Here is a 16,376-nt window from a genome sequence, read left to right on the forward strand (position 1 = left end):
ACCTCAACTGAAACTTCAGCAATTTAACATTTCTTTTGGACAAAGAAAGCACCAAAAATGTAAATGCTAAATAATCTCATGAAAATGAAGTTCCAAAAATTTTTTACTCAAGTAGTGTCAAAGTGAGAGAGCCACAAATTTTCTATTAAAACCAAGTTTGACCTGCGCAATTCAAATGGGTATGTTTGCAAAAAGTCCATTTCTCCCTTGCAGCCTGGGTTTGACTGAGAGGAGCCAGCACAGACGTTCTGGTGCGTGGCGAGCGCCGGGGGCAGCTCACAATGTTTGTGGGTGGATAACAACTGCAGCAAACCAGCAGGTGATTGCTGGAGCGTTTGACCCTTGGACAGAACAAATCGGTTCTGCAGGGAAACCTGTAGCAGCTTTGGCACACAGGGCATGGCACAGCAGACGGGTTTCTGCATCCAAACGCTGCTCTGCCAGGTCGTCCTTCTAACACACGATGGAGAAATGAGGAGGAACGCGGGCGGGAGCTCGTGGAGCGCACGGTGAGGAGCTGGCGGTGCCACCGGCGTGTCTGGCAGCCCCTGCCCTGGCTCCCCCGTGTATCCACACGCAGACATGTGGTCCCTGCCGAGCCATCAGCTGTGGTTTGTGACAGCTGGCGTCTCCTGAAGGCGCGCAGGGAAATGCTGCTGGTTCTCCTTTGGCAGCAGGAGCTCTGCTGCTGTTCTCGTGTGTGCCACAACTGCCACCTTTGTGGTCGAACGTGATGCATTTGTGACCTACTGTCCTCCGCATAAAGTCCAGAGTATCCTCACACAACAGAAACCAGGAAGCAAAAGACAACGTGTCTGCTCGCTGGCCTGTGCCTGGCTCAGCCCTGCGCGGGGTCTGGGGTGCTGAGGAGGGCGCAGGGCCTGCTGACATCTCTGCGGACAGAAGCCACCTGGGCGCGGGGCTCACTGCGCGCAGCAGCGCGGGAGCGCTCCTGCCCTGAGCTCCTGCGCCTGAGGCTGCTCCGCCGAGGAGAGCGGAGCAGAGCAGAGCAGAGAGGAGATTTCCACCGTGTTGCTGCTCCCCGCTCCTGCTCTTCCCCCAGCTCAGAGCACACAGGGCTGAGCTGTAGCGTGGGTGTCCCTGGCACCCAGCAGCACCCTGAAACTTCTGCTCTCATTTTCAGGTTGTGTTTCACTTTTTACTCTGGAGAGCGAGGAGGGGATGGTGTCGGACACAAAGCTCTCTGGAGGCAGAAATTCTTGGATGTTCTCTGTCTGCTGAAACTCTGGAAGGGAGAAAAAGGAGGATGCTTCAAATCAGGAAAGATGCTTCACCCCCGTGGCTGTTGTGCTGGGGACCAGGAGGGGAGAGGAGACGGAGACGATCAGGCACATCACTCTCTGTATTTTGCCACTCTGCTAGATCTGCACGTGTCAGACACATCGTCTGTGCGGGGTTGCAATGCACCTCAGGATAAACCGGGAAGAGATACACTATTGGCTATTTCCTATGCGGTGTGTCATCTGGCAGGCTGCATATATCACAGGGAAAGCAGGGACTGCTCAGCCTCCCAGCAAAGCTGCTTCAGTCCATAGCTCACAGACACTTTGAGGATGGAAACAGAAGGGAAAGGCAGCCCTGGCTTTTCTGATTGTGACAAGCTCTGAAAATTCTTGGGAAACAGACACTTGACGGATGAAGGATTATATGGAAAACCGATGAAACAGATTTCCAAGGAGAAGTTGTGGGAGAGAAGCAGAACAGTGCCTGAAGGGAAATATTCTCTAGGGTTTCTTCCTAGGTGCAGAGAGAAAGTGTTTGGGAATCTCTGACATTTCAGCATCTGAATCACCTTCTGTACGTGGGACACGTGGGGCTGAAAGAGCAGCAGCTGGGGCGCCCCTGGAGCAAAGCGCGCGTGGGATCAGCACAGGAAGGGGTCCCGTTCGTCAGCTCTCTCCTGTAGTTTGCAGCCGCGGGGCAGGTTTGTAAAATGCAAGCGTGTGTATTCCGCACTGCGAGCACCGCGTTCAGCACCTGAGCTGCCGGGAGGAGCGGGGGACGCAGCCTGCCGAGCCATGGGCCGGCACGCCTGGTTCCCTCTGCACTACATCTCCAAGCCCTTCTGGAGACCGGAGAACCACAACACCACCAACTTCTTCTCTGCTCTGTACAGTTTCCCTAACCAGTCCTTCTTGCACAGCGACTTGGACCTGGAGGACCTGGGGGACTTTGGCAGCGGGACCAGGTACGAGGGCGAGTCGCAGAGCCGGACAGTGCAGGCGCTGCTGATCGTGGCCTATTCCATCATCATCTGCATCTCGCTCTTCGGCAACACGCTGGTGTGCCACGTGGTGATCAAGAACAAGAGGATGCACTCGGCCACCAGCCTCTTCATCGTCAACCTGGCCGTGGCTGATGTGATGATCACGATCCTGAACACCCCCTTCACGCTGGTGAGCCCCCGCCGCAGCCGTGTCGCTGTGTCCGTGTGTCGCTGCTGTCTGTGTGTCTGTCAGAGCCGTGTACGTCTGTGTGGAACGGGCCGGGAACAGGCTGACGTGCAGTTTCTTTTCGGCTCTCCCCCTGTCCCTGGGCCTCCCGGCCGAGCTGCAGTCGGGCACCCTCCGCACTGTCCTCTGCCTTCCGAAAGCTGTTCCTGAATTACCAGTTTCTTGGTGGGATTTCTCTGCCTTGCTGTGTCCAAGGCGAGGAGAGTGCCCTCTTGTGTGTCTGCACGACCAGTCGCTCCTTAGGCGCTGCTGATTAAATAACTGTGTCCCTCTCAGGAAAGAGCTTGTCATGGACTTCAAAGGAACAGCACATTGCTACAGTTCATTGACAGAGTCATTACTACTCGACTTGTCTCTATAGGGAAATTAATTAGATAAACTGAAAACAAATTAGGTAGTCTTGACTCATTTTCTGTGTGTACAGATGTTTTGTAGTAAATGTGCTTTATTTCAAATTAACTTAATCTGCTTCCAGAATGAGTTACATTAATTTGAAATAAACATTGCACAGTCAGGAATAAGAAGGGACTGAGAGAACAACTGTTATGTGGAATAATCTCCTCTGCAGAAACGCCGCGTCAGCAGCAGCTCTGGGGGAACCCACGTGAAAAGCCAGGTTGGGGGCACCGTGGTCCTGCCCCCCCGGAGCCGCTGGTGTCAGGGGCAGCAGCTCCGGTCCCTGTGGAGCTCGGATGGAGAGGGGACAGCCCAGCTCGTGTGCGCGAGTCGCTTTGTCAGCGGGAGGGGAAAATGATCCTCTCTGGCTGTGTAGCTGAATTGTCACCTCTGGAATTGCTGCTGGTGTGTCTCACCTGATGTGACATGAGAAGATCCATGTGCGACACTGCCACCAGCCCTGTGCCCTTTCCCGAGCACGGCCGGTGGCTGCGGAGCCGGGGGGCACGGGCACGGCAGCTCGGCGGGGGTGCTTGGCGGGGGTGCTTGGCGGGGGTGATCAGTGGGGGTGATCAGCGGGGGTGCTCGGCGGGGGTGCTCGCAGGGATGCTCGGCGGGGGTGATCAGTGGGGGTGCTTGGCGGGGGTGCTCGCAGGGATGCTCGGCGGGGGTGATCAGTGGGGGTGCTTGGCGGGGGTGCTCCATGGACAGGCAGCCCCGTGCTCAGAGGTGTCACCTCACTATCTCAGTGTCCTCAATGATTTCTTCTTCCACTGCTTTGTCTCACTAAGTTTTGAACCCACGCAGCTTTCAGCATCCACAAATTCCAACGTGCCACTGTTTCTAAGGAGGCAAACCGCTGTTTTTCCCTGCAGAGCCTCATCAAGAAACTGAGCTAAGATTTATTTACATTTTCCGTCTTACGTGTACCCATGTCCACTCAAACACACACACAGAGCACCACTCAAGTGGATTTGTTTGCCCAGTTTAGTAAATTTCACCTCTGTTTCAGAGCCTCTTGTGTAGTCACTACTTCCCTAGAAAAACTGAGTATAATGCGCCTACAAAGCATAAGGAAACGATATTAAAGCATTTCTTTACCATGCTCCTGGGAAGCCCTGTTTGCTCCCCTTCGGATAACGCCCGCGGTTTTAATGCTGTTCTGTCTGTTCTTCAGGTGCGGTTTGTAAGCAGCACCTGGGTTTTTGGAAAGCTGATGTGTCACGTAAGCCGGTTTGTCCAGTACTGCTCCGTCCACGTGTCGGTGCTGACCCTCGCCGCCATCGCTCTGGATCGGCACCAGGTACGCCGCCGACACCGCCCCGCGCTTGCTGGAGAATAACGAGCTACCTACATAGGTTGTTGTCTTTTTTGCCAACACTTTTTTTGGCAAATAGCAACCAGGAAAACTTTACAGGTCAAGCAATGAGTGCGAACCAAAGTGTTTAACTGAGGTATAATTCAGCGTGTGGTTTTTGCTGGAGCCGACAGACCCGCGTGCCGGCAGCAGCTCCGCACCGTGTGCTCGCAGGCAGACCGCGCGCTTCTCCTGCAGTGCTGCAGTCACATAAATGCTCCTTACTGGAAAGCAATTTACATGATAAAAGACGTGGTAGATGAAGTTCAGAACAACAGTGGAATCCAGTCTGATCATCTGGGATGTGCTCCATCTGGTGTCAGAAAACCGCAGTGACTGCCAGAGTATAGATCACACATTTCTGTTGGGTTTTTGTTGGAGTTGTTGTTTTAGTTTCGTTTTGTTTTCGTTTTTTTCCCACAAAAAGGTTGCTAGTCTGCCCATTCTATGTGAAGCATAGCGATTTATGAGAGCAAAGCATTTTGATAAGAATGAATTTAAATCAGCAGATTCTGGGTTAATTTCAAGGCATGGCTAGGTATCAGGAAGTGTTTGTTTAATTCAGAGCAAACACGACTCCTGCCTTTAAATGGCGTGGAATAGGTTCCTCAGAACTGGCGTTAGCTGGGACAGCCCAGGGAGGTACAAACAGAGTAAGGAGGTGTCGCTGCACAACGAGAAATCAACCCTTGTCTTTAAAAGTGCCGCTGGTCCCGGGAGGCGCCAGGACAGACGGTGCTCCAGGAGAGCTCCAGAAGCTCTGTTAAGTAGATATTTATGATGAGACTACAAAAGATGTGCATAAAATACCGAAGGCTTCATCAGCCAAGGGATCATTTGGATGACATGATAGGTCTGTTTTTAATTACTGTTTCATTGGTTGATGTAATCACCCGTAGTGCGGGTGGCTCAGCAGACAGCCAGCCCCAGCGAGCTGGCGGGTGACACCGAGCGCGTTGTGAACCGCAGGACGCGTTGTTCTCTGCAGGTTATCATGCACCCTCTGAAGCCGCGCATGTCCATGGTGAAAGGAGGGATCTGCATCATCATCATCTGGGTGCTGGCCAGCTGCTTCTCCCTGCCTCACGCCATTTACCAGACTCTGACAAGATTTTATGTCGGGTAAGACGTTGGCATGGCGGGTTTTGTTTGGTTGGTTTGGTTTTACATACGACATATGCGGCCTAACCAAAGCCCCACAGGTTCAAAGGCAGTGTGCTTTCCAACACGTCTTTCCATCTGTGTTATTAAAAAAGGAAGTGTGGTGTAACAGAGAAGTCTTCCTTCTCGTGCGTAGGTGATGTGTTTCTCATGAGGGGACAATGAAGATCAGCGGAATTGCTTTCAGGCTTGTTTGTTAGTTGATTCTGGCTCAGAGATCAGCCCTGGAATCTGAGGTAGGTACAGAAGAGAGGTGCTTTTCCTCATCAGAGACAGGTCACTGTGGATTTTCTTTTTCTGTTCCTGGGGGTGTATTGAAAATATCTTCATGGTGGCCAAAGGTTAAACCTGAAGCAAAATATTCCATTGCATGTGGCACTTCCCCATGCTGCTGAACGGCTTCTGCTGTCTGTGTCTCTGCTGGAGCTTGTAAGAGCGCCTGCGATGTTGTCCTCTAGGTGCTGCGTGCATCTGGTGGCGGAGCTGGCAGTTCTTTCTCTCTTTGATCCTCAGGAACAGGACGATACGGATGGTCTGCCTCCCCAGCTTCCCTCCTCCTGCCGATCTTTTCTGGAAGTATTTGGATTTGACTACTTTTGTCCTCTTGTACGTCCTGCCCTTGCTTGTCATCTCCATCACATACACCATCGTGGCCAAGAAGCTCTGGCTGAGGAACGCCATCGGGGACCTCACCATGGAGCAATACTACGCCCATCAACGGAAGAAGAAGATGACGCTGAAGATGCTGATGGTGGTGGTGGTGGTGTTTGCAGTGTGCTGGTTCCCCCTCAACTGCTACGTGGTGCTCATCTCCTGCAGGGCCATCCACAGCAGCAACGCTCTCTACTTCGCCTTCCACTGGTTCGCCATGAGCAGCACCTGCTACAACCCGTTCATCTACTGCTGGCTGAACGAGAGCTTCAGGGCGGAGCTCACGTCGCTGCTGTGCGCGTGCCGGCGGCGCCGCGCGGCCCCGGGCCACGCCCTGCGGCCCCTGTCGCCCCCGTCCCGCCACGCCTGGGCCGAGGGCGCCTGCCGCAGGGCAAGAGCATCCTCCCAGAGGAACTCTGCAAGGACAGACATCTCCAGCGTTCAGCCCATCGTGGCGGAAAGCTGAGCCCTCCGCCCGGCGGCGGCGCAGCGCCCTGCTGCGGGAAAACCGAGCTGGGCGCCAGCCAGGCCAACCTCCTGCCCAAAGCGAGGGCTGCCCGTGACGGACGGGCTTGATCAGGACCGCGTCCAGTCAGGCTTTCAGAACTCTGCAGGGATGGACCTGCCCACGTGTCGGCTCCAGTGAGGGCTGTTGAGTGAATCTGTCATTGAACAATCAGCAAATACTAAGAGAATTCTGTAGCGGTGCACAGAATTTTTCACAGCCTAAGCAAATAAGGGAACCTACATGGATTATGCACAGGCCAACTGGTGCACACCGTTTTAAAGCAGATGGCTGTTTATGCATATAGGAACACTGTATTGACTCCTTTTTATTTATTTGTAATTTGTTCAAGATGAATAACATGAATAGCATCCTTACACTGGTACCCAGCTCATCTCAGCCGCTCGCTCTGCCATTAGAGATGCCGCAGCTCTGCCCGGCCGCGCTGCCGCCCAGCGAGTCCCCGCCGTGCCCGGGGACATGGGGGTGCTGGCCCGCGGGTACCTGTGCTGCTGGTGTGTGCGGGTCCTTGTCACCAGCTCCGGGCTTTCCCTCCACAATGTCTCATGTCATTTCCTAGCAAAACTCTATATTGGCATGTTTCAAAATTGTTAATTGACATTTCTTTAAAGTCTAAATTGTTTTCAGTTTCAATAATATGTTGTTTCTTATCAGCCGTCAAGAACTGTGTCCTTGGTGGCATGTCCGTCTGTCTGTCCTGGAGCTGACCTGCTGGGCAGCAGCGACTGCTCGGCAGCTGCTGACCAGGGCTCAGTTTGCACGAGGTGGGACCTGCGTTGTAACTCTGGTAGGAACAGATCCGCAATTTTTAAAACCAAAAGGTGGGAGGCAGGAAAAGCTGGCAGTGGATAAAAGAGTTCATTTGCAAACCTTTTCACTCTCCCATGCTCAACAGAACTGAGCATCTGATAACATGGCTCAGCAATTGCCTCAGACGTGGGCACCTGTTTCCTTATTCCTGTCCATTTGGTACTGGCTCAGCCTCTGTGATTGCAAAGGCTTCAGCCTCGAAAGACACTGAAAGGAAAATGAGATTCATCCTTCCTATGCAGAACAGGAGCCGGTGCTCCGGTGAGCGCTCCCTGGGCCAGCGCTGGTGCTGCTCCCCGCGCGCGGCCGCACGGGTTCCTCGCACGAGGGTCCACACGGGTTCCTCCGCACGAGGGTCCACACGAGTTCCTCGCACGAGGGTCCACACGGGTTCCTCCGCACGAGGGTCCACACGGGTTCCTCCGCGTGGGTTCCTCCGCACAGGTTCCTCTGCGCGAGGATGCGCTCCGGGAGGAAGCTGAATTAGAAAAATCTCGTCAGAGAGCAAGCACCCAAGACTCAGATGTCGTCTCTGATTCGCCTGCCAGAAATGCGTTTAACAGGCTTTCTCCCGTGGGCCTTATCATAGGAACCTTTGTTTTGTTTGCACTAATAAAGAAGCATAAGCGGAGATGTGAATGGAGCCAGCACGGTGGAGGCAGCCATCCCAGCCTTTCAGCTTGCGTTACAAGGAAATAACAGCGTAAACCTGAGATTACCACTGAGTTGGGGTTTTTTACTGTCTGGAAAAACCTGGAATTCATGCTGCCGCAAATGGCATTTCCATAACGCAACTATCTGGAGGGTTTCTGTAAACAAGAGGTCTCTTGTTAAAACAACACAAACCACAAACCCAGATACAACCTTGTTAAGGTGAGTAATTCAATGAAACATCTTCTCATTCAAATGTTCTTTTTATACTGGAAAAAAATCAATGAAATTAAATAATGCAGTTTGCATGTGTATCCCAACGCACTCCCAGAGAGCTGCTGGAACTCATTGCTCTGGAGCAAATAAGCCGGAGCCTGTTCTTGCTACTCGTCATTGCAGCAGGGCGCGAGCCGGGGCTCCCGCGGGCTCTGCGTGGCTGCAGGGGCAGCGGGGACAAAGCCACAGACGCATCTCCAGTCTGCTGGTGTTCGGCTGCCTTAACAAATTGTCATTTCCTCGAGGTGATTGCCAGAACTTCCCGGATTTGTAAAAGTCTGGCAAAGTTCGGAAGCTCGCCATCGTTATATGCAACCTTCCGCTGGATACCCTTGCTTTAATATGGGCTCTGTTAAAATTTCCCTATGGTGGTAATACAAGGAGATTTGATTCACTGATGTCTTCTGGGGGCTGACAACAGCTCAATAAAATGTCTGGTTTATCTCTTGGTTGGTTGGTTGGTTGGTTTGTTTAGAACCCACTCTCTCTCCCATTGGTTCTCTGTCACTTTTTTCAGTTTTGAAAGGGAGATGTGCCCTCCTACCAGAGGATCAACAAGCAAGCGCAGACTGCTGCTCCTGACAGGCTCAGGACCGCGACCAAGACGTGTGTCTGCATGTGTTCTGACACCTTGCAGCGTGAAAAGCCCTTTGTAACCAGAGAGCTGTGCTTACCCAGACGAGGAGTCACCCGTGGACTCGTGCTGGCTGTAAGTGCCCCTTGCTCCCACGTGTCTCCCTGCAGCTCACGCAGTAAACGGCGGCTCTCGGCAGCGCTCCTCGGTCCGGACGGGAGCGTGGGCACATCTCACTGCCATCTCACTCTGATCCTCCACACCGTGGTCCTGCCGGGGTCCCGGGGCTGGCGGGGGCAGGAGCAGACCCGCCGGCAGGGACGCGGCGAACGTCTCTGTTTCGCACGAGTGGTAACGCCGGCCAGCCTGGCCACCGGCCTGCGTGCCCGGGTTGTGGCTCAGTGCTCTACAGCATCCAACGGGGTTTAGGAGTGTTCTGAAGCGTGATGTGATGTGGAACCCCAGCGAGACCTCTGTGAAACAGGTTCCATGAAAACAGGGGGTTTTCTTGCTTGGAAATAAAAGATATGGTCTTACAATCGCTCAGTGAAGAATGATGTTGTTATGCAGCACAACAGAAACACCCACCATTCTGAGTAACACAGGTAAAGCAAGTTTGCTGCTAAATAACTTATTTTAATATGGAACTGTCTTTTTAATGTGCAGACAGTCCGTGCCATACCACATAATGCCGCAGAAAAAAGCCTTATTTATTTTCTATATAATACTTGAAAAAAAAAAAATCCGAGGTCTAAACCCAGCATTACTGCACATGAATTTTTCCTCCTCTAGTGAAAGTTAAAAGCAACAAAACTGTTCATTTTCTTCCCTTTGTGACCTGACTCAAGGGTCTGAGCTCACTGTCAAACCCCGGCTGCAGGCGGCTCTGCCCGGAGCTCCTGGCACACCAGGCGGTGTCTTTGCTCTGGGACGTGTCCCCAGTGCCCCCGCACGGGGTCAGCGGAGCTGGTGTCCCCACGCGCTGCTGCTGCTGCACGGCCAGGGCCACAGGCTGGGGACAATTAGTCCCGTCCTGAGCTATTAGGACTGCACCAGTTAATTGGGTTCACTCCACAGTCCCATTAAAGCGCAAAGCATTGTGGTTCTCTCTCATCGAAACCAAATGCCTTTGTTTGGAAAACGGCGGAGGTGTGGGAAGAGCGCGGCGTGCAGGGAGAGGGGCGGGTGACAGCGCGGCCAGGGCCGCCCCAGGGCTCCCGCCTCCCGAACGCGCCGCTGGAAACCGGTAACCCGCCTTTAGACTAGGTTAGGGTCATCGCCGTCCTTAAACAATCCAGTACAGGAGAGACGTTTGCCAGTGGAGTAATTATTAGCTAATTAGCTAATTATTAAGCTGGTAAAACTAATAGCAACTTCTACTGTGGACTTTGTCCATTTTTTGAATTTTTGTCCGCTGGCTCGGATTCAGGAATTGCTCCCGTTGATAACAAAGGTGTTGGCTGTCACAAGGCCATTATTTGCACAGAGACTGATGAGGAAAGTGTCCCCAATATTTTTCACAACAAAATGAGTAGCACGTGTCTCAGATCCCCCGCTGAACACCCAAAGGCCTGGAAGAGCCCAGTCTATTTTTCAGCTGGAATGTGTCCCACCGAGGTCCTGGCATTAATGGAGGTCTTGTAATTCTTCATGAGATTAGCATTACCAACATTGCCCATTTATTTTTCTTCTACAGCTGCACTTCACTGCTTCAGCTGACACCTTTGTCTGTTTGCTAAAATGCAGGGGTTTTTCTTTTACATCTATATTTGCTTTATTCCAGAATATGTCAATGGGGTATGGAACAGACTTTGCAGGTGAGAAAAACCAATTGCTCTAATCACTGCCAATTAAAACGTTACTGACCAACCTGCAGTAACTTGGAAGGAACTTTGGCAGGTCTGTCCTTGTGGATCCAAAGCTCGCTTAGCACCTTATTTCTCAACGGAAGTTTCATGTTAAAGAAACACGAAAATTTAGCAGGTCTCATCTATAGGAGAGCTTCCGTGGAACACAGAGTTGAGATACTATAATGAATAACTGGTTTTGAATCAGAGCCATCAAGAAACGCAACAGCCATCATCATTAAACAGAACAACGAGTTTCAGTGTGTTCCCAGTAACACTGCTGTACACTTACCAGAGCACTCCTAATAAAGAACCATGTTGACAAAGTTTTCTTGTAGCATCTAGGGAGAGAAAGAAGCTGCTTTCTTCTTTTTGCACTATACTACTTCAGACAAATGTGTGTGTTGCATTGTAGCTTTCCAACTCGGTCCAAAAGTTTTAGTTGTCTTTAGGGTGGAGAAAAATCCCTGGAATATCGGGGGCCGTGGGTGACGCAGCGGGGAAGTGCACGGGTCCCCCTGGTGTGCGGGTCCCCCCAGGGGGAACTCACTGTTAATGGAACAGCATCCAAGGTCCTCGTTATTCCTGCAGCTTCCTGCTCGGGGTCAAGTCTTTGGCAGTAAAGGCCAGTTTTGGCAGTAAAGGCCAGTTTTGGCAGTAAATGCCCTTTGCTGCGCTTCCTGGAGCGAAGGGAGCCTGCGTCCGGCCCTGGCACCTCACGGGGTGAGTGCCGGTGGTCCTGCGGGACAGGGACCGGACAGGCGCAGGACCGGGACGGAGACAGGGACAGAACCGGGACAGAGACAGGGACAGGACGGGACCGGACAGGGACAGGATGGGACCGCAGCGGCTCCGGGCAGCGCCGGGAGCGACCCCGGGGCTGCTGCCCGACGGGAGGCGCCAGGGGGCGCTGTGGTACCGTCCCGCCGCGGGCGCGCGGGGTGCGGGGGCGACTCCGTGTCTCCCCGTGTCCTCCCGTGTCTCCCGTGTCCCCCCTGGCGCTGGATGGGGCGTTGCTGGCCGGGTTTGGACGTGGGCAAGGCTGGCACAAAGCTGCAAAGCCGGGAGTCCAAATAGACGTCGGGCGCTGCATCCCCCCCGGCAGGCGGGGACGGGACCGGCAGGATGCGCCGGCGGCTGAGCCGGTGCCCCCCAGGAGAAGCGGCCCTGCGGCGGGCGTGCGACCGGGGCAGACTGAGCCGGCAGGGCACGCCGGGCGCTGGGAGCGGGCCCGTCCCGAGCCCGGCCTGGGGACGGGTGACTGCGTTAACCTTCCATCTGCCTTGGGAACGGGAAGCAGGGTGAGGGCTCGCAAACCCCAGCCCTCTCACCAAACTGCGGCTTTTCAGTGCAGCTATAATGGCTTGAGTGGAGAGGGATTTCTCAGATAATTTAAAACATCATGTCAAAATATGATTCAAGACTTGAAAAATACAGTAAGAATGTGAAACCTACTTGGAGCATTTTAGTCATGTACGATGCGGACAACTAAAAAGACATCTTTGAAGAGATGATTTGTGTGTGTGTGTGTGTGTCCTGGAAGTTCACCTGCATTTCAAGGAACCCATGGTCCCAATAAACCAGAAAACCACCCCTTTTCAGGGATATGCTGCAGTTTAAATCACTCGTCGCTAATTCCAGTGCTGGAGCTCTGGAGCTCTGCCCATTGCCTTGGCAGAGACCCCTTGGGCCTCAGGCACAACATACATCTGAGGAGTTCCGTATCTGAGTTAAAAGAATGCATTAAAATAAGTGAGATAAGGCAGCCTGACCTGGAGTTCCTAATGCAGCCCAGCTGGATCACTGCGCCTGTCCCGGGTTCCCAGAAGCGATAGCGCAGATGGGCAGAGGAAACGGAGCAATTGTGTCCCAGCCACTCAGTGACAGATCCCAGCAGCCAGCCTGGCAGAGCCGCCTTGGCACAGGCCCGCGTGCTCGCAGCCCCGGAGCACGATCCACAGAAAGGCTGAGCTTCCCGGGCCTGTGCTGAGTGCTAAGTTGGCAGCAGAGGACCTCATTGCTGCAGCATTGTTCACGAGGAAGCCGTGGGCAGAGGAAATGTGAGTCACCACGACACCGGGATAAAAAGGCTCTGTGCAAATGAACAAACAAAGCACTTGCGGGTGAGCTCCACCAAGCGCCACTCGCATTCCTGGTGGGTCTCAGGGCGTTTCAGGATCCACTCCAAAAATTCTTCGTTATTCACATGACTAAAAATAGGTCTTGACGGACGAATTGCAGTGGTCAGCCAGAGCAGCAAGCGGCCACGTCCCAGCGGTACACCCACCTTCAGACTGGTCACATCCAAAAAGCACCAGCTGGGTGACGGATTTCCAGGGGAGCTGAACCAAGTGTTGACAGTGTCAGTTTCCATCCTCCGACATAATGTTTCTCCTCTCCAGCTTATGTTTTGTTTGTAACAATATTGCACCTAAATATACACAAAAGCCCGTGATGGGAAAGAAACTACCCTGGGGAAGTTAAAACAAACAGATGAATCCCACAGACGTTTTCCCTGTCGTTCACATGTTTTCCAGTGTTTCGCCACTGCCCTGAAGGCTGTTTTGAGCAACGTCCCATCTTTTTTCTCTATTTCTTCTCATGAATGGGCATCCTGTCTTCTGTCCACCCTTCTCTTGAGTCCTCTACATCAGTCTCAAAATCATAAGACTCCCTATTTTTTATATGGAAGCACAATGTAGGCAAGGTTTGCTCCATCAGCTGACAGAAGAAAGGATGCTAAGATCATAGTGCTGCTCAGAAAGCATCAGAAAAGGAGGTGTCGGCTTAGCCTTGTGGGAATAATTCAAAAAGCGACAACTTTAAAGAGTCTATGGAGGAACAAGAAAGTGATGTCGCCCTTTGCCGCAGGAGCGGATGGGGGCTGCTGAGACCAGCTCTGCTCGCACCCGTCCGGCACAGGCTGCCGTGTCACTCAGCCGCACGCTGCCCGGAGCACCAGGGGCTTGGGCCGGTGGTGCTGAGCCCCCACGTGCAGGGGCGCAGCCGCGCGGCTGCAATCGCTCTTCCCAAAGCTCGTTCTCTGCACACGTCAGGGAAACTGTTCCAGCCCAGCATGAGCAGTGGGCTGCGACCGGTGCAGACACCCAATCCCAGCTGAAAAACACCACTGGACCAGGCCCCTCATCCTCCTGAGCTTTGAGATCCTAAAGGGAGTGCCTCAAAACCAGTATCAGGGCCTTGCATAGCCCTGGGCAAAGCTCTGTTTGAAGAAAAGACAGACTAAGGTGCTTTCTAAAAGAGTAACAACTTCAAAAGAGCTGTAATGGAAACAAAAGGAGTCGCGGATCCCGTGTGCCCGTCGTGCCGCGGCAGGTCCCGGGCTGCGGTCCAGCAGCCCCTGCCAGGCACAGCTCACGCCCGCCGCTCAGGAAACACCTTCTGCCCGCTCCCGCGCCCAGGCCCGCGGGCTACCGGCACCTGCGGGGACGCCGCTCTGTGCAGAGCTCCGTGGGGACGGACACCGGGGCAGCGCGGGATGGCAAGATCTGCCCTGAGGCTGCACAGGTCACAGCAGCGAGGGGGAAACTGAGGCAGCGGGGCAGGACGGGGCCCGGCTCTCCCATGACTCGCCAAGGCAAGGGGTGCCAGCTCCCACGCCAAATCCTCCCTCACCTCCTCAGCTCGGCCCTTCCCCGTCTCATCAATCCAAATCCCACTTTCTCGCCCCTGTTTTAGCCTCTGGAGACACGAACTCTCTGGAGCTGACGGCTGGTAAAGCTCTCCTGAAGGAGCGGGTGGCGCCCAGCCCCCACCTCGCTGGCACCCTCAGTACTGCGGGTGACTACTGGGTGTTTGCAGAGGCTCCGAACCTGGAGGTGACGAATGCCGCTGGTACGTGCCATTCGCTCTGCTTCCTCCTCCTCCTCCTCCCAAAGCTCCTGCTGCCTCTGCACCAAGGGTCAGATTCAGACACCCCAGGGGACGGGTACCCCGCACAACAGCCCCACTTGGGAACACGGCTCCGCGTGTGGAAAGGTGGCACAATCCCACCAGAAAGACATTACCGTAAATCACTACTTGTTTCTGCAGCTTTCAGAAGAGGAACACGACATTTCCTTGGCTGTGCAGCTGCACCAGCGGAGCCCTTGCTGAGGCCCGTGGTGCCACAGCTAACCGGGGCTCACGGGCCTTCTGGAGACGTGCCCCGGCCCGCGGGACCCGCCGCTCCCCGGTATCGCTGCTGCCACTAGGCCTGCGTTAAAGGTTGTCGGCTGCATTGTTGCCTACAGCGTATTACCCTATTTTATATGCAGGCTGGTTTTATATCCAGGCTATTTTTTGAGTTTCCAGATGCTGCACCAGGTCTTTTCTGTTAATGTTTTGGGAGAGTGTGAACACAAGTGGGAAAAAGGTTTCACAGTTTCATTTTGTTTGAAAAGCTCCAAAGCTTTCAACTGCAGTGTGTTGTAAAAGCAAACCACACAACTATCATTACTTGTTTCTTCTATTTTTCCCCTTGTCTTTTAGACAGAAATAACAATCGGAAGCACTATTAAAATGCTCGGAGTTTGCCATCACCCCGAGCAGGAGCGACACTCCTGCCGGCTGCTTTACCGCGCATTGCCAGCCCCTGCTCCCGAGGGTTTTATCATTGACAATGTTTGTACTTGGGAAGGTGATAGAAAAGCGAAAAGTTGATAAATTCAGAAAAATCTCAGCCAAACGAGGTTGCTCACAGCCAGTTCGTCACCCCGGCCGCTCTCCTGGTGTTTGGGGAGATGCTCCAGGGCCCGGAGCCTGGCGCCAGGACTTGGCAGGGTGGAACTTTGCCCCAGTCCCAGAACTGTTCCTCTCCCCAGCGCTGAAGTGCAGTTCTGGTGGGAGCTCACCCCGAAGAGTTCTGTCCTGTGTGAGATGAAGCTGATGAGAGCGTCCTGGATGTCGCCTAAACTCACAGAACCCCTTCCTGTGTTCAGCACGCTTGGCTGTGCGTGGGACAGGGGACAGGGGACAGGGCCGTACTGTCACCGCCAGGGCGGGTGACGGGATGAGATCGCTAATTACTGCTCACGCTCTGAAAAATCAGTTTGTTTTTTTCAAAGTATATACATGCTCTTATGTTACCGAATGCTGCAGGTGCCCCAGGAGGCTGCAGACGCTGTTAGTAATGTGAGGGAAGGAATCAAAACTTATTGAAGAGAATGACCTTGCCAGGTGTGCGGGTGGTAATCCCGCCAGCTGTGGGCTGTGTGTCCCGAGCCAGCTGTGGGCTGTGTGTCCCGAGCCAGCTGTGGGCTGTGTGTCCCGAGCAGGCTGCAGCTTCGCCTCGTCACCCACGGCTGATTTCTAGGGGCCCGTTCCCCACAGCTCCTCTGGCTGCGGCTCCTCGGAGTCCTGCAGACGGCCGGGTCCACCCCATCCAGCTCCCGGGGAAGGGTGAGCTCACCGCCACAACGTGGCTTATTCTGCTTGTTTTCATGTCTTTTTCCCAGTTTCCTGAGCTGAGCTCCTGCCCTGCAGGAAGGATCATGATGAGCTTGCCTTAAGAAACTTCAGAGAATAGATATCAACATACTGAGTCAGATTCCTCTGTGTCTTGTCACAATATGTACCAAAGTGTATTGTAAGGAAACATTGCTACAGAGGGAGCCAGGTGCTGTGAAATATAAGCCCAGATAGTGGGTAACAG

The 16,376-nt window shown here is 53.6% G+C and overlaps 1 protein-coding gene and 1 long non-coding RNA gene across 2 annotated transcripts; one reads left to right on the forward strand and one right to left on the reverse strand.

Annotated features, from left to right (window-relative positions):
- Nucleotides 1-85: 85 nt before the first annotated feature.
- On the reverse strand, nucleotides 86-14,216 carry LOC135580683 (uncharacterized). The gene is made up of 2 exons (XR_010475590.1): nucleotides 12,496-14,216; nucleotides 86-11,064 (listed from the first exon to the last, which is right to left on the reverse strand). It is a non-coding gene; the product is annotated as an uncharacterized LOC135580683 (long non-coding RNA).
- On the forward strand, nucleotides 2,040-8,751 carry LOC102087533 (G-protein coupled receptor 83). Its single transcript, XM_065077317.1, has 4 exons — nucleotides 2,040-2,417; nucleotides 4,048-4,173; nucleotides 5,216-5,349; nucleotides 5,902-8,751. The coding sequence occupies exons 1-4, from the start codon at nucleotides 2,040-2,042 to the stop codon at nucleotides 6,503-6,505; spliced, it is 1,242 nt and encodes a 413-aa protein (XP_064933389.1). The 3' UTR covers nucleotides 6,506-8,751.
- Nucleotides 14,217-16,376: the final 2,160 nt, after the last annotated feature.

This window comes from Columba livia, chromosome 12, assembly GCF_036013475.1.
Source record: "Columba livia isolate bColLiv1 breed racing homer chromosome 12, bColLiv1.pat.W.v2, whole genome shotgun sequence".
Taxonomy (NCBI): domain Eukaryota; kingdom Metazoa; phylum Chordata; class Aves; order Columbiformes; family Columbidae; genus Columba; species Columba livia.

What these genes read in the sequence shown, in the direction of transcription:
- LOC102087533 (XM_065077317.1), top strand. Translation starts at nt 2,040, where the DNA reads ATGGGCCGGCACGCCTGGTTCCCTCTGCACTACATCTCCAAGCCCTTC. An exon ending in TCGCTCTGGATCGGCACCAG is followed by an intron (nt 4,174 to 5,215) that starts GTACGCCGCCGA and finishes TGTTCTCTGCAG; the next exon opens with GTTATCATGCACCCTCTGAA. An exon ending in CTGACAAGATTTTATGTCGG is followed by an intron (nt 5,350 to 5,901) that starts GTAAGACGTTGG and finishes TTTGATCCTCAG; the next exon opens with GAACAGGACGATACGGATGG.